Source organism: Seriola lalandi, unplaced genomic scaffold (assembly GCF_002814215.2).
Source record: "Seriola lalandi dorsalis isolate HSWRI2012SDOR001 ecotype SW California unplaced genomic scaffold, Sedor1 jcf7180002054469, whole genome shotgun sequence".
Taxonomy (NCBI): domain Eukaryota; kingdom Metazoa; phylum Chordata; class Actinopteri; order Carangiformes; family Carangidae; genus Seriola; species Seriola lalandi.
The window spans coordinates 967,722-992,895 of record NW_019525022.1 but is presented as its reverse complement, the minus strand read 5'-3'; the positions used below and the strand labels follow the sequence as shown (position 1 = coordinate 992,895).

The following is a 25,174-nucleotide window of genomic DNA, read 5'->3' as shown; positions in this document are numbered from 1 at the left end:
GTCCCACTCTCATAAATGTGATATCTCAGTTATACTTTGAGGGAATTTCTTCAAATTTGGCACAAACATTCGTTTGGACACAAAGATTGACTGATTAGAATTTGATCATCAAATGTCAAAGGTCAAGTTCACTTTGACCTTACAAAACATGTTAAGGCCATAACTCAATAACTTAACAAGAACCAACCCATAATTCCCTCTAGCACTCATTCTGTAGCATTCATTAGAGACATTTTTGTTGGTAGAATCATATTTAAAGATACAGAATAATTCTCAAGGAACAGATCCATTAAAATCAAAGAGACATAAACAGACAAAGCACATGTCCCATTTTATATCTACTATACTGAAGACCTTTTTTGTCTGCGTATGTGTGTATTTTTAAAATTTTTCAAAACTCTTTAGTGTTAACATTTTTAAAAGATTCCCTGTATACTGATGCATTTTCCCATTATGCTCTGGTGTCCAGGTTATTTCTGGTGATTGAATATGTGAATGGCGGGGACTTGATGTTTCATATGCAACGACAAAGGAAGCTCCCAGAAGAACATGCGAGGTAAATATCCAGATATTAGCACATCTGTTTACATACATGATTAAAAAGTCCCAGTCCAGAATTCAAGCATCTGTATTTAAGTAGATAGTCTTTAACTGTGTTACTTTCACATGGAAAGGATCTTAACTCATACCAGAGGTGCATGTATAAGTAGCATTTTTAAAGGACCAGTGTATAGGATTTGAGGGAGGCGGAATTGAATATAATATTAATAATTATGTTTTCATTAGTGTATAAGCAGCTGAAACTAAGAATCATTGTAGGTTCATTTGCTTAGAATGAACCCTTCGTATCTACATGAAGAGCTGGTCATCTTCCATGGAAGCCATGTTGCACATGTTTCTACAGTAGCCTAGAATGAACAAACCAAACACTGGTTCTAGAGGGGATCTTTTGCCTTGTCACATGGCCTGAAGTCCACCGTATTTTCTTTTGCATGCTTGGAAAGGGAGGGTTGAGGGGCAGGGTATCCAGTAGGTTACAATCTGCTACCTCACCACTAGATGTCACTAAATATTACACACCGATCCTTTAAATGTAACTGAAGTGGAGTGCTGTTCTCAAATGTTCAGACTGTTTTAAAGATAGCAGGACTAGGTTGAGGTACTGCAGTGAGGCCTCCAGGAATTGGCTGCATGACCAGGGCATGACAGACAAGAGGGTGAATTTATAACTGGGTCTTGGTTGAGTTGACATGGCAGAGTCAGCCGGCTACACAGGAAACACATCCATGCTATTTGGGCAGACTGACTGAACTTCCTCCAGGTGGTTCCTCTGTACTTCACGTGACAGTGTTATGTGAAGGGCAGAGTGTGTGCACTGTAGTTGTTGTCTTTCAGTTAGAACAAAAAGCATCAGTTTGAAAGCATGTTGTTTTTTAGTGTGGGACAGCTGTAGTGGGTGTGCATCTCTGAAGATGCTTTTATATTCACCTTCTTTGCACTCAGTCTAAACTGTTCCTCAACAGCATACTTCCTCTAAGTACTCCTCACAAACCTAGGCTTAATGGGAACCTTTAGCAGCATGGATGTGGCAATGCTGCCAAAACCCAACTTAACACTCTTTTTTTCCCACCTCTGAGAAATATAATGAGCACCCATAATTCATTGTGCCAGTCTACTTGCAGGGCACTCCAACTGCGGCTCTGATAAATGCAGGATCAAAGGCTGGGTAATTTAGAGAGGCACTGTTGGGCCCCAATCGGCCCCTGCAATCTGTATTCTGGAGACAGTGGCTGTACATATGCAAAGCAGCATGTTAATCACTCATAATGATTGTACATATTCATGAGCAGTGCTCTTAGAGAGAGCCCTGCTGCATTCCCCCGTGCAGTGGGGGAGGCGGGCCGGTGGGCGACGGATGGTGCTGCCGATAGGACGCAGCTTCTATCAGTCTGATGCCAGCAACGAAACAACGCTGTACAATGAGGGCTGTCACAGTGAAAACGTGGGGGAGCAATGTGGGATTTGTGATTTCTCTGTCAAACATTGCTTCACGACAGTCTTTCCCTCAGTGTTTGACAATCGTGGATTTACAACAGGCAGACGGAGAGAGAGGCTCATCAGTGTTAATGAAGGCTTATCTCCCAGAGACAGAATACACACTACCTACACATGGAGAGGAAACATGCTACTGACTCACCGAAGAGGCACACAGTACATCTAGTCACTGTTAAAGCATTAGTATGTAAAGAGTAATGTTGACTTTAAATATTTTCACAGGATCAGAATAAATAATCTTGATAACTTAAATATACTGATTTAAAGTCCTTTAAACTTCAGAACTCATTGATAAACTAGACGTAAACAAATGTGTTGCATGTTCATTATATATTTTTGTATTTCTGTATTTTGTTTGCTTTATAACAAACCAAATACAGGGAAATTACGTCGAAGCACAGTGACAGTGTGCTGACAGTTTCCCAACATTTAATAAAAGTTACATAAGTGCCCCCTAGATCCTGCATTGTTCATTAAATCCTCAATATGTATGTGTTGGATAGAATGAACAACATACTGGAGAATCTTGCTGTTCTTCGAGCTTTGCTAGTAGTGGGGCTAACATTGTCATGCACAAATTAAATTAACAAAATTAAAGGTCTCAAAGTTTTATTTTAAGTGTTGATCCATAAGGACATATATTTGTAGTTTTAAGAACCAAAAATTATCTCAATGTAGTTTTACATCTCCCCTTTCAGGCTTCTCTCTGGAGCTCTAGCATCTACAGTTCAGTGAGCTTATCAGAGGAGGAAAAATATAAAAAAATATAGCAGATTTCAGGTAAACACTCAGAGAAACCAAATCCTGCAAGGTTGGATGGTGGGTCTGGGTTTGGAGCGTGGCTAAATATGGTGACTGCTTTGATGTGACATCACAAAGTTACAGAAGTCCTGACAGCTCATTATAAGGCTCAGTTTCTGAATACAGGCTGTGTGCGTTTCTCTGTTGACTGAGCGCTTTGATACTTTCCCAGTATTAATGTATAACCTAGACCTGCTTTATAATTAAAAAAGACATGGAAATCTCACTTAATACAATATGGGACCTGTAATAGAATCAAGTGGGTTCATTTCACTTCTCTGGCATGTACTATATGTACTCAGATGAACATTCATAGATTGTTAGATTGATGGTTATTAATTTTGTACATTTACATTATTATATTGTGCTTTTACATTAATGGGAGAATGCTCATTTCATGTATGTGCTGTGCAGGAAATATTACAAATATGTTATTAGGTCTGAAAATTTCCATTGTGACTTTGACAAAACATCATGTACAGCTACGAGTGGCTGTTGATATTGATATTTCCTGGTGTACAGGTGGGAATATTTGGCCTGGTGGAGGCGGTAGAGGATAGGTCTGACGCCTCATTTCTCCCTGCTTCTTCACAGATTTTATGCTGCTGAAATCTGTATCGCTCTGAACTTCCTACATGAAAAGGGCATCATATATCGCGATCTGAAGCTGGACAACGTTCTCTTGGACCACGAGGGACACATCAAGCTCACAGACTACGGCATGTGCAAGGTAAGAGATGGATTGATTTTTCCAGTAGACTGTGGACTGCTGGCGTAGGGTTATCAATAATGCAGTACATCAGAATCGACTGGGAGTATTAACAGGGCCTCTGTGTTTTTTGTTTTTTTTTCCACCATTCATGTTCTTGTACTCATCATATCTTCCACACTCTTCCATCTCTGCAACCGCTGTTCTCTCCCTTGCACTTGTTTCCTTTTCTTCTTCTTCTACCCAGGAAGGGATCAGACCAGGTGACACCACCAGTACTTTCTGTGGAACTCCCAACTACATCGCACCTGAGATCCTCAGAGGAGAGGATTACGGTGAGCACGGGAGTCGTGCCGGGTGGGATCAGTTCATGTCTAAACACTGATGCCAACAACCATATCTTTGGTTTAAGGGTTCCCAATAGTCAAAAGATTCATGAAAAAACAAAGACTGGGCTTTGGTGGGCCAAGATGCAAAGCAGCACACATTCACGCAGACAATTTCCAACAATGACCAGCCTGAGATTGTGATTTATTCTGGTGTGATGGGAGAAGTTTGGAAAGCAGTCCTGCCAAATGTCTTTTCATGCCACACACTCATCTGAATAAATATCTGAATGTCTTATCGTTCCCACCCTCTCAGGCTTCAGTGTGGACTGGTGGGCTCTGGGTGTGCTGATGTTTGAGATGATGGCTGGGAGGTCTCCATTTGACATCATCACTGACAATCCTGACATGAACACAGAGGAGTACCTCTTTCAAGGTGAGAGAGAGGAATTTAATTCTTTTTCTTTTTAGTGAACAATTTTGCATGTGGTTTACCAACAAGTAGCTGTCTGGATTGTTCCGTATCATAAAAGCAACAGTACCAAAACCGTAATTTTCAAAAAGCTATCAGGGGTTTTAAACAAGTGACCACATTGAAAAGGTTTTTTCTTTGGCGTAGAAGGAATGTGCTTTTTTTAAATTTTGTAAGCATCTGCCCAGTGGAAATTGAAAATTTCAATTACCCGCGAGTGTCCTCCACAGGAAAGGTCAACTTGGCTAGCAAAATGTTTTTCAAAAGGTTGAATCATATAGAGACCACAGATTTAAAAGACCACTCTGTAAGCGTACAAAGGAACTATTTTCAAAGGAAATGTTGACCTGATGACGTTAGATGAACTATTAGAGGGTCACCACATCATAGTCATCCTCAGGGCACCTTAAGTACCAAATCCCATAGCAAACCTGGCTCTGAACCAGTATTGGGCTGACAAATAGACTGATCGACCAATATGCAGGCATTGCTAACCTTAGGCCATTCTGCTGGCAAGGCAAACAAGATGTTACATCCACACAAGCAGCTTTGTTACTTTGTATTCAGGGCTAAACACTAACATCAGAAAAGTTCTCATGCTGATGTTTAGCAGGTACAGTATAATGTTTACCATGTTCACCATCTTAGTCAGCATGCTAACATTTGCTAGTTAGCTCTAAAGACAAAGTGGAGCTATTTGATTACACGCTTCATCCAAAAGGGACATGAATGTTCATCAGATGTCATGGCAACACATCAAATAGTTGTTGAGACATTTAACCCTTAACTAAAGAAAAAAAACATTAACCTGCTGGTGGCGCTAGTGTCTCATGAGTCATTAGAGTTCATCCTCTGGGGGGAAATCCATCCAATGTCTGTCAAGATATTTCACTTTGAACAACAGTGGTGGAATGACCAACTGAGTGTCATGGCCACAACACTTATGTGAATGCTTTCTACAAAATGTAAAGACAAGAAACAGTAAATACTTTAATCATTCTAAATGTTGAAAGTTGTCAGTGACTGTAGTTCTGACAGGTATTAACTAAAAGCAGATTTTCACTTTAAAAAGAGCTTTTTATTGAGAAAATTCCTGCCGACAGTTTTTTTTTAATCCTCTCTTCATGTTGTCCTACATCTGTCCCTGTTCCTTCAGCAGGAATGTACCCAGCTCCTAACTCCATTCTCTATGGTTAAAGGGATTGGGAGTATAGAGGAGTAGTGGGAAATCAAATATGAATATTGAGAGCACATGTTTGGTGCCATTTAAACAAACACATGTTAATTTAACCCTTTGTGACGCATAACTGATATTCTGAGAGTAGGTAAAATAGACTCCATGTAATGGAATAACAATCAGCTCCAGGCTGTAAAGGATTTATGTCTGTGTAAATCCAGGCTTAGATGGGCACAGTATGCTTCATTAAAATGGAAGAATCTCAGAAAGCAGGGCTAATTTTATTTCTCTCAAATGTTCATTTGTTTTAGTTAGCAGTTTACTTGTTCATATATGACATTGTCATATATCACATTAGTGAGTATAAAGCCTGGTAAGGGAATTAACAGCTGGAAAATATACATTTCCTGTTGATAAAAATGTTTTTCCTGTGTTATTTTCTTTTTTTCTTTTTGTAAATTCACAAATCTCCACCTTATTTCCTCATTGGAAATCCAGTTTAGTGATTTGTGTGGTGCAAATTCATTTGACAGATCACATAGTCAGAGGAAATTCTACTAATTAAACTCTTCAAAGCCCATTAGATGAGTGAAAATATGCACAGTGACCTGGCTAAAAACCACTCTGGTTTTAATGTCTTAAAGCATGACCAGACTGTGACAGCTGGCTGTATCCACATGGAACTTGACTAAAAATTGACATTATGCTGTTACAGTTTGTTTTGTGTGAGAAATGGGTTAATATTTGAGAACTCATGTAATGATGCACTGCTGCTTACACATGCTGTAATGGCTGCTCCCCCACCCCTCATGAACTGTGGAAAATCTGGCAGTACATCACAGCCTCTCTTACAGATGAGATTTAGGATGCATGAGAGGAACAGTTCAGCATTTCTACATTAGTTGGCAGCTAACAGCATTTTCATTTGAACCGGTACGTCGCCAAATAACCACACTGAGGCAGCTGATAACACAGGTCTCCGTCCTCCATCAGTCAAACTGCAAAGTAACTGTTAGGATTAGAGTATCAGGAAATATCACCCAGAACTTACTGTTTTATGAGCACATTTCCTGTTGCTGGAACTTTTTATGTGATGATTTTAATAGTATAAGGAGATGGATGTAGACATCTAAAGCCAGCGGTTACTGGTACTTGGAAAGCCTCACATAGCAAAATGAACTGAGGGAGAATGACCTCAGTCTGGACTCATGCTTACATATGGGTATTTTTTTAATGTGCTGCTACATTTTTTGTGAAGCACAGACTGGCCTGTGTCTCTTAAATAATCAGTTTCTGTCATTGTTACTTTCCCCAGCCAAAAAGCCAGTTTTACTGCATGTTCTAATATCTTCTTAATGCAAAGATAATACATTTGTGAGGAGGGGGGACCACTGTGCCATGGAGTTGGGGGGTTGGGTACGGATGGGGTGGTGTCCACAGATGGCTCTGTTTGACAGTTGTGTCTTCAGTAGAAAGTAAATGCAATCAAAACTGTCAAAGTTGTGTTCAGTAGAAACCATCCTGCTGAAAAAAAACGAAAACACATATCGTCGACAATAAGACATGTATTATCTTGGCTTGACGCTTGATTGCATGTTCGCCACTTTCATATTTCCCAGCATTAATGTGCATCTCCGCTCCTTGGATTTGCTCCGACTGCTGTACTGGAGCGGCTGTGGCTCAGGAGGTAGATCAGGTTGTCCTCTAATTGTAAAGTCGTGGTTTGATTCTCGGCTCCTTGGGGCAAGATACTGAACCCTGATTTGCTAATGTATCATCGGTGTGTGAGTGTGTGTGATAGAAAAGCGTAGAAGATGCACTGTGGTGTGAGTGATCGAAAAGACTAGAAAAGCATTATATAAGTACAGTCCATTTGCTTCATCTAATTCTTCTGTCTGCTCCAGGTGTCAAATGATGAGCAAATTATAATTCTGCAAAATTTACATGTAAATAATTTTTATGGATCTGGGTGTTAGAAAGAAGGCAGCCAAGAAATGACACCCATGCACATTTACTTAATTCTGTAAGATGCTGAAGCAAACATGAATCAGGGTCATTTATGACATTAGTGTGGATGTGTCTTTTTGATTGTGTGTGACAACCTCACAACATCACTGTGACAACCTAAACCACATAAATGAGATGATTTCAACGTGGCTGTATCCAGTATCTGTCCTACTATTATACATATGTGTTTCCTCAATCCATATGGTAATCATACATAGCTCACCCCCTCACCCACTCCCCCTTCCCTCACACCCACACAGTCCTCCATGACAGACATTCCTCCATACTACAGAAGCCTCGTGTGACGCATAACGTCTCTGCTGTGACTGTCAGGAGCATCGCGTGGCTCCGTGGCTAGCATCTGCCACTAGCACCATCCTCCTGGCGGTCTCACCGGTAGAGCACCAGGTTTCTGGATGAGTGCCTGCCAACGGAAACCAGCCCTGTCGCTATAGGAGCCACCCAGCCATATGCCATCTTGCTAGACCCTGTGCTAAGCCCTGCTTTGGGTATCAGGGCTCCACATGCCAGTCCCAAGGCTTTAGACAGACAGAGAGAGAGAGAGAGACTGGCAAACATAAGATTCAGAGGCGAAACCAGCCACAAGGTTTTAATAACTGAAATATAATGGAAGCAACTGATTTAAACTGTCACTTTATCAACTGTTTGAATCTACTAGCTTTGTCCAGATCTTTCAACACATCTCAAAGTCTTGGGTCAGGTTGGTAACAACAGCCACACCAATGGATCGATTAGACCTAGTTAGAATAACATCAGACTGCCTTCTCGTCTCACCAGTTTGTACCAACAGCCAATAGTAATTCAGCTGCGATGACGTAGAGCACTAGAGAGGAGCTTGTTGAGCATCACCACGTTTCTGTTTTGGGTGTAATTTCACCTGATCGGATGTGTTTTTAATGAGATTAAAGGGACCGAGCGGGTTTAGGTCTCAGAGGTGGGATGGATTAAAGTAAAAAGAAGAATTATGTTGAATTACAATTAAGGCTGTTTATTACATTTATATAGTATCCACGGGCAGGTTAACCATAACTGTACGTTCAGACCAAAAGTGGCGAGAACGTCAAAATCATTCATTTTCTATGTGAGCCAGCGTCTCTTGCCGGCGAGCAGTCTTGTTCTGCAGCAACCAATAACAGTTTAGAAGTGCTCCGCTCTAGACAACAGGAGGGAGGAAATGGCTTGCTAACCAGCACCACAGTGTTGACCACTTCGGTAGCGTTAACGTTGCTAATTTCAAAGATTTCTTGCAGTTCTTTGCAGTTAGCTTATACCCTACTTGTGGTCAGATGGCGCAAAGATACCAGCTGACATGTCTGTCTGCTTTAAATACAGTTTGAAGGACCAAGGATCCCAAACAAACTTGCTAGCTGTCTTTTTTTAGCGCCCACCAACTTCGCTTTCCGGTGTGAACGTACAGTTGGCTTCATCCACATTTAAAATCGTAACATAATCTGTGAACTGGTGTAGCTACATGAGTCGATTACATGGCTGAAGTCAAACTACACTGCAAAACAGCCAATTCAAATAATAATGTTTTAATTTACATATGAATAGATTTAATCCTGAAAACAACACTTATAGACCACTTACTAGTAGGCTTTGTGGTCACTCGCAGACAGTTTGAGAGATACTAAATTTAAAACATGATATTTTACCAAATTTACTCGCAGACCACCAGGGGTCGCTCTTTGAGAAGAAGAGAGAGAAGAGATGGCACTAGGTCAGCTTGTCCCTGTCCCCTGTTTCTAAAGCAGTTCTCCTCAAATAAAATGTGAACTAATAGCTTGAATGAAGGTTGTTGTACAGTTCTTAGTTTTATGTGTTTTTATAATTAATGAACTGCATCTAAATCGTATATTTGACATTTCTGGGTTTGTTCTGGTGTTTTTTGGCGCAACAGCCACTTGTCTTACCCTGAAACGTTTGATGGAAAATAACCACATAGATGTAAGAACACACAGCGGTCACATGACCATGAACTGAGATTGAAAAAGAGAAACCCTGGTCACCTCAATGTGAAGCACTAATGTGTGAAGCAGCGCTGCATCCTTGGATTTAGGTTTTGAGGGAAAAATGAGTTTTCAGAGTGTTTTTGTTCTCCTTCGTGTGACATCGTTGAGCTGTGGGAGTCTCAAGGTTGTGTGTAGACCATCAAAAGTGAGTGAAAGAACAGAACAGTGTCCTCTGCATCTTCTCCCTCCCTTTGACTCCCACACAGCAGACACGGGCACCCACAGGCAGGTTGGACCGTGAATCATCCTCCTCCCTACTCACGATTGTCCTTTTCATTCTTTCTCTCTCTCTCCCCCTCTCTCTCTTTATCTTTTTTGTTGCTTTTCTTCCTTCTCTTTTTGCCAACAGTTATTCTTGAGAAGCCCATTCGCATCCCAAGGTCTCTGTCGGTGAAAGCTGCCAGCGTGCTCAAGGGCTTTCTAAACAAGGTGAGAGCCGTCCACTCCCAATCAGCCTCTCTCTCTCTCTCTCTCTCTCTCTCTCTCTCGCTCTCTCTCTCTCTCTGTCTGTTTGCACTGTTGCTCAGTCAAATCATCACGTGTGGGATCATTGCCAAGCCAGGGAAGGCCTCTTTATTTGGCTCAGACTGCCAGAGTCTGTTTATTCCTGTGTTGCAATAGTAAAACTAGTATACAGAGAGAAATACAGAATAAACTGTAGAAACAATCTGTGGCAGGATTTGCATGTTTCAGCCACACAGTCTGTGCTGCAGCCTCGGGGGCCGAAACTCGCTGTTGGTCACTTAATGAAATAGGTTTGAGTTTATGATGAGATGAGTTTAAAAACAGAAGTACGGACATGACGATATCAAACCCTAATCGCTGAGATGAGAAAAATTTCAGGACTTTCAGGAATAATTCAACATTTTGGGAAATACTCTTATTTGCCTCCTTTCAAAGAGTGAGATAAAAAGATCACTATGAACCTCCCGTCCGTGTTGTCGGTAAATAGCTAAAGCCACAACGCAATTAGCCAAGCTTAGCATAGCACTGAGCATAAAAACAAGGAGGTTATCCATCTGCCAGTGCCTATGTGCAACGTCTCCACTGGTTTTCTGTGAAACATTACTGTTACTCCCAGAAGTCACTGTGCCAAAGTAGAAAATTATTTCCAGCATGTAACTGAATTGGTGAGAGGTAGACGTTGTTGTAAGTTTCCCCCCTGCTTCCAGTCTTTATGCTATACTGGGCAAACTACACATCCTGTGTGTACATATCAATTTAGGCATCTCACTCCCAGAAAGAAAACAAATAAGCATATTTAACAAAATGCTGAAACAGATTATCTCTAGACAGTATTCTCTGTGATGGATGAAATTATCAGTCTGGTGATATTCTGTGTTTTTCTTATAGTCAACATATCCCATGAAAAGATCAAGACCAACAATGAACTGATCAAACTGTAAAACACTTTGGATAAAAGCACCATGTAAATGCAGGCCATTTACCATCTTATTCCTCTGAAGCTCCACTGTTGTCTCCAAAAACACATCAGTGAGTCACACTGTTGTCACTGGGTGACATGTTCCTCCTTTACCATGAACACACACACACTGTAGTTTATCCTGACTCAAACTCACACACACTTTCCTGCTGCTGCAAATATTCACTAGAGCACCAACTCTGGATTAATCCGCCATTGAAAATAGTCCCCAACGAATGCACTGTTTCCTGTTTGAGTAATGTTGGTTAACAGCTGCAGTGTCCAGCTGTTTCAGGAAATTACTGAGGCTTTTTGTTTTTTTTGTTTTTTTTAAATGAAACTATATATTTGTATTTGTGAGGTGTTTTCCCTCTTCAGCAGGAACCAGTGGGATTGGGGCGGAGAGCCTGAGACAGGGTGGAAAACAACAATTAAAAACTCTGAATATCTACATTTCAGCACATATGACTTTTAGGAAATTAACTATAACTTGTTGAAACACTGGTGCAACCCTTTAAGAAATGCTATGATCCTTTTTAAATATATGTGTTTATAATCAACATGAACACATTTTTTCTGTGTGTTCATTCACAGAACAGTGTGTGTTCATGTATTTCAGCCAGTTTCATGTTTTTGCTACAGGTTTCGATGTGTGTGACATGTTAGTGTAGCTTTGATGCAGGCGGGTATTTCTTTTTTTATTCAGATAGCCCTGTGGCTTTTCACATGCACTTAGCTTCTGTAAGTCATCACCATAATTGTTGTGATTAAAAAAGCAGAGTGCAAGTGAAGCAGTTAGAGGGGGTAACACATGCAGCGCAGGAAGAAACATGTGGAGCCAACATTATCACTAATTGTCCACATGTATTGATCTTTTTTAATTGTACATGTGAATAGGGCAGTTGCTTCATTCTCTGAGGAGCTGTGTAACATCTGAAATATAATAAGCTTTTATTACTGTCCATATGAAGTAGAATCAACCTGCACTGTCTACACCTACATGCCAAATTACAAGAATAATTTCACGTTGCTAAAATGTTGTTGAAATGCAGTTGCTTCTGTTAATGTTCCTGACCAGCTGTTTTGGTTCCAACAGGATCCCAAGGAGCGGCTGGGCTGCCAGGTCCAGACAGGCTTCACAGATATCAAGTCACATACATTTTTCCGCAGTATAGACTGGGACCAGGTAAGAGCTGACTGAGGACAGGAAAAAACATCCTGCTATGGTTCATTCACTTGTGTGTTTCTTCCATAATCTTTCAAAATGTCCAAAAACTTTTATATGTAGAAGTATATTGATGACACAGACATAGTAGATGGTCTGATATGACAACAACCGTTTGCTAAAAAATATGATCCTCAAACAAAAACACATCATCCCAACACTCAGCCAGTGTTAAGTTTGTCGACAAAAACTATGAGAAAAATGTTTTTCTCAATGACAAAAACAAGATGAAAACTAAATCAGAAATAACCTTAATTAAAACAACAAAGGAATTCCTTTCAGTTTTAGTCAGTAAATTAAAAATGCAAAATCTCATTCAATGACCTCCGTCGTCTGTGAACTGATACGCTCCTGAATGTTAAAACAGGATCCCCCGTTCCCCCGTCTCTGTCAGAATGAATCACCTACATTTTACGCTCCCCGAGCGCTTTATTAGAAACAGCTGTACACCTGCTTATTCATGCCATTATCCAATCATGTGGCAGCAGTTCAATACATAAACACCTGAAGATCCAGGTCAGGAGCTTCGGTTCATGTTCACATCAAACATCAGCATGAGGAAAGTGTGATTTCAGTGACTTTGACCGTAGCATGATTGTTGGTGTCAGACAGGCTGGTTTAGTATTTTGGGGGATTTTCACACCCCTCGAGTTTTTACTCTGAAAGAAGCCGAAAATAAAAACCAACCAGTGAGCTGCAGCTCAGTGGAAGAAACACCTTGTTGATGAGAGAGGTCAGAGGAGAATGGACTGACTGGCTGGAGCTGACAGAAAGGCTACCATAACCACTCTTTACAACTGTGGTGAGCAAAGTCCCACTTTGAGGTGGATGAGCTACAGCAGCAGAAGACCACGTCAGCTTCCACTCCTGGCAGCCAAGAATAGAAATCTGAGGCTGCAGCGGACACAGACTCACCAACACTGGACGGTTGAAGACCGGAAAAACATACTCTGGTCTGATGAATCAGGATTTCTGCTGAGGCAGCAGATGGTAGAGCATGAATCCATGAACCCAGCCTGCCTTATGTCATCTGTCCAGGTTGGTGGCGGTGTAATGGTGTGGGGAATGTTTTCTTAACACACTTTGGGCCCTTAATACCAATGAGTGACGGTTTGAAAACCACAGTCTGTCTGAGTATTGTTGAGGACCATATGCATCCCTCTTTGGCCACAGTTTACCATTTGCTAATGGCTATTTCCAGCAGGATAATGCTCCATGTCACAAAGCAAACGTCATCTCAAACTTGAACTTCAGTGGCTTCCCCAGTCTCCAGATCTGAATCAAGTAGAACATATTTGTTCATTCAGATCGTGGATTGCGATTCTTCTTTTTGCCAGATCACCCATCACTAGCTTGAATTATCTTCTGTGTAAAAAGAACCAGAGGGAAAGGCACTACCGACTCATGAACCGATTAACTGGAATAAACCAAACATAGGTTTGAAAATACCTCAAAAAGAGACAAGATGAAAGAATGCGGTTGCCACTTCCAGAGTATTAGAGGATTAAAGCATCGACGGTTGAAGGGACAGCTATGGCGTGATATGACATCCCTATTGTCTCATGACTCATTTCATACGGATAAACTACGAGGTGGAAGGTGATCCGCCATATGTTCCACTTACACTTCCAGAATACAGTTCGTCATCGGTGAGATCCGGGTGAGCGTTGCTTCATGACAGACAGCGGCTGACAGGCGATCTGGGGTTTGACTCTTACAACCTGTCAGTTCGTTTAGAAGTAATGTAACAACAACAGACACAGAATAAACACGGCACGCCCACATCTGATGCCAATCAGCTCGGAGAACACTGCGCAGCTGTCATTCTATATTGTGAACTGCCTTTGTCAGGCTTGATCGTATGTGTCTGCTGTAAACTTCAAGAGCCTCAGCAACACACACAGCACACCCTCCTATTTACGATTTGAGCAGGCACATGAGCGAGGTGGAGCCCTTTGTGTGTGCGTTTGTCTATTCGATAAAAAATGGATGATATAGTTATAGACATTGTGCGTAGACTACTGCTGCATGCAGTGAAGTACCCCCCCCCCCTTCTGTGGAGCTGCAAGGCAAATTAAAGTGAATTTCTAATCACACACACACATTTTCACATCAACTGAAGCATTGCAAGTCAATGTGTGTGTGTGTGTGTGTGTGTGTGTGTGTGTGTGTGTGTATGTGTGTGTGTGTGTGTGTGTGTTGAGGTTGACGCACAAAATTATTTGAAACTGACATGAAAGAAGCCGTACAATATTAAGGGTCTTTACGGCACCAAACTACACTCAGTTGGCAGTTCATTAGGAACACCTAGCTAAGACGAGTGTAGTCTCATCCAACAGTCCTATAAGTAACTTCTCTTTCAGCTGTTTCAGAGAGGTGTTGATTCAACGTAATGGTCATTTTGAAGGTTTTAATGTTGTGGCTGATCAATGTACAGTATATAGTTTTGAAAAGTTCATTCTGACCCGTCGTACTGTGATTTAATTCTTTTAATACTTACTTTTTAGTTTAAATTATTTTCCTGGCTTTTAAGAAGAAAAATTCACCTATAAGCCACAACAGTAAAAATCCCACTGGCTTTTTGTGGAGGGAACCAGGGTGACACAACTTCCTGGTTGGCCTACAAAAATATCATCCCTGTATTATCATTTAAATGTAAAGTAATTATTATATTAACTGTTGGAGTTGTTTTTTTTTCAGATAATATAATCAAATTATGGTTGCGTCTATTCCTCTGGCATTGTTTATTGTATTGGCAAATATTAATATTAGAAATATAATTTACAGCTGTGATGCTAATTTATGTATTTTAATCCATAAAAAATTGAATTCAAATAGAGCTCTTTTTTTCTGAATTCTAATTAAAATTTTCCCAATATGAAAATTGCTTCGTTGTTGAAACTGCACCATTAATATATAACTTCATCAGACATTAGTGCAAATGCTAATTTAAGATTAATTAAGGCCATTTTTATGTCCTCATTGTTACCATGTCCCTCATGGGACAATTAGGTGAGATAGCAGGTAGTATAGTGGTATAAAAGAGGAGGAAAACAATTGTCAGAGTGTGTTAATGAGTGCTGCCACTGCGCCTGTGAAGTACACACCAAAGGCAAACTGGGGAAAGATATCAAAGCAAAGAGAAATCCTGAGCCCAGCGACAAAGCTCCCATGTTGCGCAGAGGGAAAACAAGTTGACAAAGCTGTGAGAGGTGGAGAAGCGACGCTCTCTGCCCTCAAACTAGAAACCTGTCTCCAGACCTGACAGGCCTGGCATGCCGCTACTGTTGTTACCACGTATTAATATTCATCAGACAGTTCCTGAGGGAGCGTCGAGTTTTCTCTCTGAAGAGATGACACATTTGAATATCATTTACCTGCTGTCCTCTTTTATTCTCTCTCCAAATGCACAGTTCTTTACTGCCAGAGAACTGTCAGGTTGATGAACATGGAGAAGAAGTCGATCATTTGGAAACGAGTAGTACTGATTTCACTATTATTAATTATTTTTCACTGAAGCTCAGATCCCGATTGGGCGGGAAACCTATATATCCATGTTGTGGATCATGTTGTTGAACAGCAGAAAGTTTCTCCTCCACAGCACAGTTGTCTGTATTCGTGTCGTGTGACTGATTTGAGCTTCATATTTGAAGTGTGCAGGCTGACCTCTTATGTTTACTGGATGTGGCCGTGTCATGTTCCAGCTGTGTCCTGGTTGTGCCGACGTCCACCAGATGTGTGGCCGCAGCATCTCACTCGGGTTCTTTTCAATTCAAAGGTGCTTTATTGACAGTTTCAGAAAAACAATATTACCAAAGCATCAAAATACAATTTCCAAAAGTACAAAATACAAAATGCAGCAAACACCAAGATCGATATAAATGTGTATATTAATTACATATTTACAGTCTATTATTTGTGTGTGTGTCCCTCAAGTCATTGAAATTTGGGATTACAGACCTGAATTGGTTCAAGTGAATGTTCCTTATTTCTTTGAATATGTTACGTTTTAGGAGGAAGTGTATCTCTGTGTCAACTTCACCTGTCTCTGCCGCTATCACCCGTCAGGTTTATTTTTGCTTGTGAAGTTTGCATCTCTCCAGAGTGAGAGAAGAGAGAACTCACTTCTGCACGTATGGAAAAGCCAGTACTTGTTTCACCATGGAACACACTGCCCTACGCAGCCAGTTTGTTCCCGGCCTAATACTGTTTCATGCTTTTGAACTTTTTCATGAATCTCGAGCACGTTATATAAACTTGTTTGCATATTGCTTGCCTTTTAATTTAATTGCTCTTGTATAGTTTCTATTTTTAAGAATAAGTTTTTTACTTCCTCTATTTATGTGTGCTCATATTTGTCCTGTGCTGCTGGAGCCCCTGAATTTCTTTCAGTGCGAGCACACATTTTTCTGGTTGGTAATCTGTCTGAACTGCTGCTTGTTTACAACCTAGTCTGATTGTCTGGCTGCTCGTGTTTCTTGCTCCGTCTCACTTCGTTGTCACAGCGTCACCGTGTTTCCGTATCCCAGCAATCACAAAACCTGTTCACACAGCACCAGGTTTGATTCCAGCTGTCTGTTTGTCCACTGAAGCTCGCTGCGTACGTAAACATCAGCGTGTTTCTTTGAGAGGCATTCACTGTCCGACAGCAGAAGAAGCGGCAGGTGCAGTGCAGGTAGTTGGCCTCTCTGATGTTGATCTCCTTGTTCTTATGGAGATGTGCTTCTAATACCACAACGTGGAGACAAAGAGAAAGCACAGAATGTGTGATTAAGTGATATAGTGTGAGTGTGTATGTAAGTGTGTGATGTATGGCTCCACATCTGTTGACTGTGGTACGTCTCCAGTCACATTAACGCAGGCCTCAGATCAGGCTGACTGTCACAGCGTCCAATCCTGTCCTGAAAGCATTGATGCCACTGGAATGCACACACACGCACACACACGCACACACACAGGCACACACACGCACACACGCACACACACACACACACGCACACACACACACACACACGCACACACACGCACACACACACACACGCACACATACTCTGACAGGTGCTGTGATCTGAGAACCCATGGCTCTCCTGTATCGGCCTGGCGCCTCACTTACCTCTTTCATGTGCCCCTCTGGCCTCAGGGGCACTTCCCGTGTGTGTGTGTGTGTATGTGCGCGCGTGTGTGTAAAGGTGCGGGGCTCGTTTCTGGCCTTCAGTGCACTTCATTACCACCACACAGAGCTTCAGCCTGCCCAACAACACATCAGAGAGACTGGGGAAAGTAGGAGGAGAGAGGAGAGGGATGTGAAAAAGATAAAAGAATTGACAATGAGTAAGACAGAGACAAACGGAGAGGAGGAAGATGGAGACAGGATGTGAGGGGGTGAAACTGACAGAGGAGTGTAGGTAGGCACTGAAAAAGTTGAAAAAGAAATTAGCAAACAGAAAGAGAGAGAGAGAGAGTTTGGGGGAAGGTGGGCCAATTTGGTGATGAGGGAATGAGACGAAGAGATACAAAGGGAAAAAGTGAGTTGTTTGTGTTGTTTGTTTATTTGAAGCTGTTCTCACAAAGAGCTTTGAACCAATAACACTAATGAAGCAGAGGAACTGCCGCAAAAACCAGCAGGAGAACCAGGAGCTTTGTAGGACCTAAGCACACGCACACGGACGCACACACACGCACACACACGCACACACACGCACACACAATCAGGAAACAACTGGCTAACGTGGTGTGTGTAATAGATTTCTCAACAGTGTTCACACCTAAACAACAAAACAGGTTGTTTGTCAATGCGTTTCAAAATAAAGCACCTGAACATTTGATTCATATAAACATTTTCTCATTAATCTGCCACCCGCTATTTGTACGTTCTCTCCCCCTGAATCTGAATTCTTGTCAGGTGGGTGGTGGTAATGGTCGCTTGCCAACAATTTCAGCCATCACAGCGTTTGGTGGTCCTTCCCCCTGCTCTCTCTCTCTCTCTCTCTCTCTCTCTCTCTCTCTCTCTCTCTCTCTCTCTCTCTCTCTCTCTCTCTTTCTCAACCCAACCGGTCGAGGCAGATGGTCGCCCACTCTGAGTTCGGTTCTGCTCGAAGTTTTTGCCTCTTAAAAGGACATTTTTCTTTGCCACTGCTACCAAGTGTTTGCTGATGGTGGGAACTGTTGGGTTTCTGAATCAATATTATAAAGAGTACGGCCTAGATAAGCTCTATATGAAAAGTGCCTTGAGATAACTTATGTGGTGATTTGGAGCTATGTAAATAATTTTGACTTGAGTTGTTTACAATACAAGAGGGCGCAGCGCTCAGAGGCCGTATTATACAGTGACTCAGTATCAGAAAGTCGAGCCAGCCTGGCTGGGGCTAGCTGGTTAGCATGCTAATTTTAGTAGAAGAAATGAAGCGATAGAAATAGAAGCAAATTAAGAGCTAACATTAGCGTTGTTTCCAGCCACTGGAGACAGCTCTTGGTGACTAAAGGAATGAAGTTTGATGCAGAACTCACATGAATCTCTTGGTGTGTCTCAAATCGGATCATGTGTCCTCCTCCAAAACATGCATCCCTACCCTTCCGCTACGTAGCCAAGATGGCGACTGTTGAGGAAGAGATTGGAGTGTGTCATCTGGGTACTTCTAGTGCACTGCATGTTGCCATACTGGTCAATGTGAACATACTGATGCTCTAAGTAAGTGTAAGTATGGAAGTATATGAATCAAGACACAGCATCTGACTCAACTGTTGGCGGTCAAGATGCATTGTGGGTAATGTGGGTGCGAGGTTTTTGACAAGGAAGAAAAAAAAGGGGAATAAAAAAGCCAATTCAACCTTATATTGAAAATGTTTTGCTATTATTACTTCATAGTAACATATTTCCCCATTCTTAGCATCTTAAAATTACCACATTATCCACATACAAAATATAACTCCATGTTTGCCTTGTTTTAACAAAACAAAAAAATGTTTTTTGTGTCTGCACTGGGAATGGTGTGATGATGAAGATGATTACCATAAAAACCATAACATATTGATCCTAAGTACTGTCGATCATGTCTGATTATTTTCAGTCGTTTTCAACAGAGAAGAAAAGGTTTGACAAGCGCATGAGAGCAGACACACAAACATGAAGCTTCTGTCTTATTTGTGGGCAGGCTACACGCACACACAAACACATACACACACAACTATTACTGTTGACATCTTCTAAATAATTTCACTATAATGGAACATTGGGATTTCAGCACGTACATACCTGTATGTATGTATGGATCCTTTTTATCATGTATTGCTATTCTATTATTAAATGGAATGGAATATCTTTTCTCCAGATTCTGGAGGAATCACTAAACAGTTTTATATACATGACACACACAATCAGACAGCACACAGATCAGCTATCAAAAACCTTATTGATTTAGCTCTATTTTAAGCTTCCTCTGAGCTACTGCTACTACTAAAGTAGCACATTCTTAGATTGAGGAAACATCATGGAGAGCAGAGCTGTGTACCTGTGGTCTTTCTGTGCCCATCTGACTTCATTGTGTTCTCAGAAAATGTCCTCAGTGCACATTTTAACAGGATGAGGGACCGATGTGAAACCATGGAAACAAACCAGACAAAAACTCTCCTGGCTGAATCACTCGGGCACAATTATTCTGCTGCCTCAACCCTTTCCATTCTGTTGTTTTTCTCTCCACTCCCCAGTCCTGTCTGTCTTCGTTGCCACCGAGAAACACAGCAACAAGGTGCTCATCTCTTACCGTAGCAGATAGGAGCATATGGAGAAGAGCCACAGGGCCTGATGTACTGTATATCACACTGTTTGTTATGGGCTCACTGTGTATGAGGTTCCCTTCCTTTCCTTACGGTTAGTAGGTCAGATGAGTCAATAACACCATTTATCAAATTAAACATTTGACTTTGTCTCAGAGTACTTATATAAAAACCAAGAGCAACAATGTGTTAGTCTCTCTCTCTCTCTCTCTCTCTCAGTACTTCTAAGGGAAGACGTAAATCTTTTTTCATTTTTAAAGAAGGTTAAGTCATTTCCTACAACAGCTGGGCACTGTAGTCTTCAATTAAGGTGCATTTTTTGGGGGCTGTTTTCAGCGGTTCTTTCTGACAGCAGGATAGTTTGGCCTGTTTTCAGACCACACCCCTCACCCTCAACCTACCCAATGCCACTTTGTTTGCATGTTCGCATGGAGGGCCCGCCACATGAAGTGCCTACCCAAACCAAATAACGGGGGGGTGGAAGTGGGTTACGAAACCCTCCAATAGCGACTCTATGTCAATGCTGATGATTGTGTTTATCATGGAAGACGTGCTGCACAAATGTTAGTTCCGTGCGACCATGTGTACAAGCATTTACTCGTAAAACTGCTCAAACTAAGATAAATAGATTTAATTTTGTCATACAGACGTTCACAACTTGAAGATTACATTGTATTTAGGATCAAATTTAACAAATCAAATTCTTTGTCCAGAGAACGTAACGTCTGTAAAATGTGATCATGTTGTGTATTTACAGGGACTGTTGCAAAATTCAAGCAGCTTATAAACATCAAAGTAAAAGAAATCATCTGTTTACAAAAAAGAAGGAAATGCTCCAAAGAAGCTGGGGAGTAAGTTTTATTTGGGAGTAACAAGGAAATCAGTTGCCTGCAATTGTAAAAACAAGTTTACAGACTTTGGAGCGTATGATGTTTTTTTATACATGATCTCCGTTCTCCCTCACTGAGTAAAAACAGTTGTTATACACAATATATTTGATGTGTTTGTTTTTCCTCAGCTGGAGAAGAAAGAGGTGACGCCACCCTTCAAACCTCAAATCTCTGATGACTACGGCCTCGAAAACTTCGACACGCAGTTTACTAATGAACCAGTGCAGCTAACGCCAGATGATGAGTGAGTACAGCTTCTCCAGTCACATCACTGCCATCTAAAGTCAACTTTATGTGAATGATTTAGAGCCCTCTTCCCTCTTTCACATGTGTTAGTCAAGAGAAAGATACACACTTATATATGATGATCTGTTTGCTGAAGTTATTTCACATGAATATTACTATAATACTCACTGTACTGACAAAATTTTCCAGCCTGATTTCCATTCAGCACCTGCTGAGTCATCAGCTCCCGCACTCTCACAGCTCTGTTCGTCCCATGTTATAGAAAAGAGAGGGGCCAGCTAGTGTCAGCGGTCTCTGTGTCATGGGTCCAGATGTGGTGATGGTCTTGTAACCTCAGCACTTTGAGCAGATGGGGCTGAGCAATGAGCAACAGTAAACAGCTAAGTCTACAGTGGTGTAAATATAACTGTCTGGGCTGTTGACATTGAATTGATCCAGTCCTCAGCCACACACACATTGGACAAACCATATTACAGCACTGACATCGTTAGTCTATCCCAAAGGTTTACACCCAGTGGAATAAAAATAATAATGCCATCACTGCATCAAAATAGTCAAAAAGACATTGATTTCTTTGCAAGAATACATTTCGATTTGACCTCTGCTCATTTCTTTTCCTTCTTTCTTCAGTACTGTCTTCTATACTGAACAAAAATATAAACACAGCACCTCCACATTGTACAAAGGAGATGTGTTGCACTGCATTAGGCAAATGACGGTCACACGTTTCCTGATCCACGACCCTCCCTCCAAAAGTGCAGATCTGTAGCAGGTCATGTGAAATCCACAGCTCAGTGCCTAATAAATTACTTACCTTTTGTTGTGACCAGCTCAGGGCACACCTGTGCAGTAATCATGCTCTGTAATCAGTATCATGATATGCCACACCTGTCAAGTGGATGGATGATCTTGGCTCACTAACACATTTAAACACACCTGTGAAGAAAATGTGTCTCAGAAAAGTCTTAGATCTTTCATTTCACCTCATGAAAAATGGGATCAAAAACAAGTGCAACAAGTGTTGCATTTATATTTTTGTTCAGTGTATTTTCTGCCTTGCAAATTAAATCTTCTCTTTTGAATTGTGTCAGAATCAGTGAATAAAACAGAGCATCAGACTGCGACAAGACATGAATGATTATACTTGGCAGGTGTTAAAGGTGTACATGTCATCAGTAGATCCTGTCATGATCAAACCGAGTGCGAAAAAGAACATTTTCACACAAACAGTGGGTAATGTGCCATCTTCCCAGAAGACTTCTGCATCCAATAAAGAAGAACAAACCCCACCCCCCCCTGCGAGTTCCCAACATTGACGTCTTTATCCATCAGGGACATTGTTTTGATTAATGCAAACATGTAGCTTTCAGGATCTGACAGGAGCCCTCGTTTAAGAGAGAAGGCTGAAGAGATCTGGCACAACAACAGACACAGCGCAGGCTCCGCTGCTGCAGACCGTCTGCATCCGCTGCACGAAAACACAAGCGCAGCCTGTTTTCTCTTTGTGCAGTCACAAAATGGATTCCATAAGGCTTTAGCCGGCCCTGCCAATAGATATTACCGGGCCCATGTTAGACAACATTTTCATTTAAATCCATGCTGGATTGATTTTTCAGGCTCCAACATTTATATTTTTCCTGCAAAGCTTTTATTGGACTGATTTTAGCCTCCCAACAGCCACACTGTTCAAAAGAAGCTAAACTGAAAATGAAGTACAACATGCACCTCTCCACTTAAAGGAATCTGGACCCTTATTAACATTTAGTATTAAGGTTATTAAAAAGGATTGTAGCCAATCATCCTCAATAAAGTCCTATACATGGGAAAATATGGAATGATAATTCACTCCATAAGACAAAAGGTAAGAACCTGATTATTAAAAACCTGATTATATTCTTCATCATTTTCATCAATGAAAGATCATGTACAGGCCACTGGAGGAAAACCATAGATTGTAAATGGATGGATGTAGCTTCCATGATGTCACCCACATGTTTCTGAGGAGCAGTTTTGAAGCTCAGAGTGGGCTGCCCTGCTGTTGCCATCTTGACACTGCTTGACTCAACCTAATTCCCAGCTATTCCAAAAATGGGCAAAGAGGTGGGGCATGTGTGGAGCTGACACTCCAGTTTGTGGCAAGCATACACTCACAACCTGTCACTCAGAGCGGCCACGCCCTCAATTATGGGCTGAAGCAATCTCTGTCTGTCAGCTGACCAGATGAGTGTCTCATCTGAGTGCAGCAGCACAGCTTGAAGGATTCAGTGAACATGGAAAACAAACCTGGGTAATATGACATGTGATCTGACCACATCTGAAAATGTTTGTACCTGATTTGATTGCCCACACTGGGCAGGGCTTCAAATCAGTGATTTCTCTCCAAGAACCTGGTCTCTGTAGTCTCAACATGATTATACGTTTTCCACACTGAGTGTTCAGTGTTGCACTTGATTGTGAACAAGTATAAAAACAGACAACATGAGAGAGAAGTCCAATCTGCCTTACCTTTGCTTCTTGGCCGGTTTTAAGTTGAGCATGATTGAGTGTTTCGGGAAGGTATAAAAAACAAGCAGCCCCCCCTTTCAGACACTGTTGGACGATCTCACAAGCACTTAGTTGAAGCATAATGAAGACTTAAGATCCAGACAGGGTTAGGGTACGTATCACAGAGTATCTCTCCACAGGAGAACAATAGATCCTGCTGAGGCAAAGCAGTTCTGCTGCTCACAGCCTTGTTGTTAGTGTTAGCGTTACCACCTCTCACTCTGGACTTCAACTCGAGCAGAGTTAGGATTCTCTCCAAAATAAAATGTGACATTCAAGCTGTCGGTGGTATCATCACCATCAGTTCAGTACTCCACCAGCTGGGTGAAGACTGACAGAGGCACCATCGTGGCTTTCCCCTGCATGTGCGACTCAGGAACATGTGCAGCAATAACTACACCATTATGAAATGGCAGGGCACGGAGCAACAGGAGCTCCCTGGTGTTAATTGGAGCCTTATTAAATGCCCATCATGCTCTGCACCCATGACAGATGTCTTTGGGAAGCTACTGTGGCTCTCCCTCCATGTGAAGGTGGTGCTCACTAGATGCTGATCTTCAAACCAGCCTCAGAGTGGGTGAGACTCGCAGCTCATTAAGGGGCTGCAGCGAGATGGCTCTGAAGCTCGTACCAGCTCATTTGTGACAGGGTTTAACAACGGGAGTCCCTGACAGACTTTTGGGGAGGCAAGTGTGGAGGAGTTTGGGTTTTACACTGAAAGGAGAGAGGAGGCGAGTGGGAGAATGGGATGGGGAGCACAATGCCAGTTCAGTAGTGGAGATATCAACCTGGCATCAAACACCACGGCACATCAAAAGAAGACGCACGCCTCCTCCCTTCGTCTCGCACTTTATCTCCCCATCCCTTTCTTTTCCCTCTGTTACCAAGGAGAGGGGCTGACGTCGCCCACTCCCGCTAGGAGGAGGTGATGCAAAAAAGCTCTCCAGTCTCCCCTCTCTCCCACTCGTGATGGGCTTGGCACAAGAAGAAGGAGAAGTGAGAGTCGTGTAGGGAGAGAAGGGTAAACCCTCTGTGTTAGAGATTTACATTGCAACATTAAAAGCCAGGATTGCTGGGGGCCATTGCCAGCGTGGTGAGTGGAGAGGGAGGGGGAGGCTTTAGTTTTGCTATGCCAGCTCCCTGTCTTAGAAAATGGCAGCCTCAGCCAGGGCCTAGGGAATCATATTTTAGTCCTCTCTAGCCTTGGTCCTTGATGGTTGTTTTCAGGGGCTTGAATTTGATGGTTAGGACGACAACACCGCTCTAGTCTTTCTAATGAACCTGTTGCTCATTTTAGCAGCATAGATCCTGTAATTTGGGTCATCAATTAATTGATTAACCAATTTATTTTCTTCTTTTTTCTTTCCAACAAATAACAGTCTAAAGGTCAGAAACCGTAAGTCTTGGTGGTTTTGGTCAGGTGGTTTTCTACACTGTTCATTTATGGCACCAGATGTTCTTTTCAAAAACCAGTTGAAATGCTCTTCAGGTAT

The 25,174-nt window shown here is 41.7% G+C and overlaps 1 protein-coding gene across 2 annotated transcripts in view; it reads left to right on the top strand.

Annotated features, from left to right (window-relative positions):
- The window catches only part of prkcz (protein kinase C, zeta), a 105,462-nt gene that overhangs the window by 72,221 nt on the left and 8,067 nt on the right, over positions 1 to 25,174 (top strand). For both annotated transcript variants that reach the window (XM_023411509.2, XM_087175417.1), the window contains 7 exons: positions 470 to 556; positions 3,451 to 3,586; positions 3,813 to 3,900; positions 4,208 to 4,327; positions 9,930 to 10,009; positions 12,100 to 12,189; positions 21,020 to 21,135. In XM_023411509.2, coding sequence (XP_023267277.1) covers positions 470 to 556; positions 3,451 to 3,586; positions 3,813 to 3,900; positions 4,208 to 4,327; positions 9,930 to 10,009; positions 12,100 to 12,189; positions 21,020 to 21,135 — 717 coding nt within the window. The remainder of the gene's footprint in view (positions 1 to 469; positions 557 to 3,450; positions 3,587 to 3,812; positions 3,901 to 4,207; positions 4,328 to 9,929; positions 10,010 to 12,099; positions 12,190 to 21,019; positions 21,136 to 25,174) is intronic.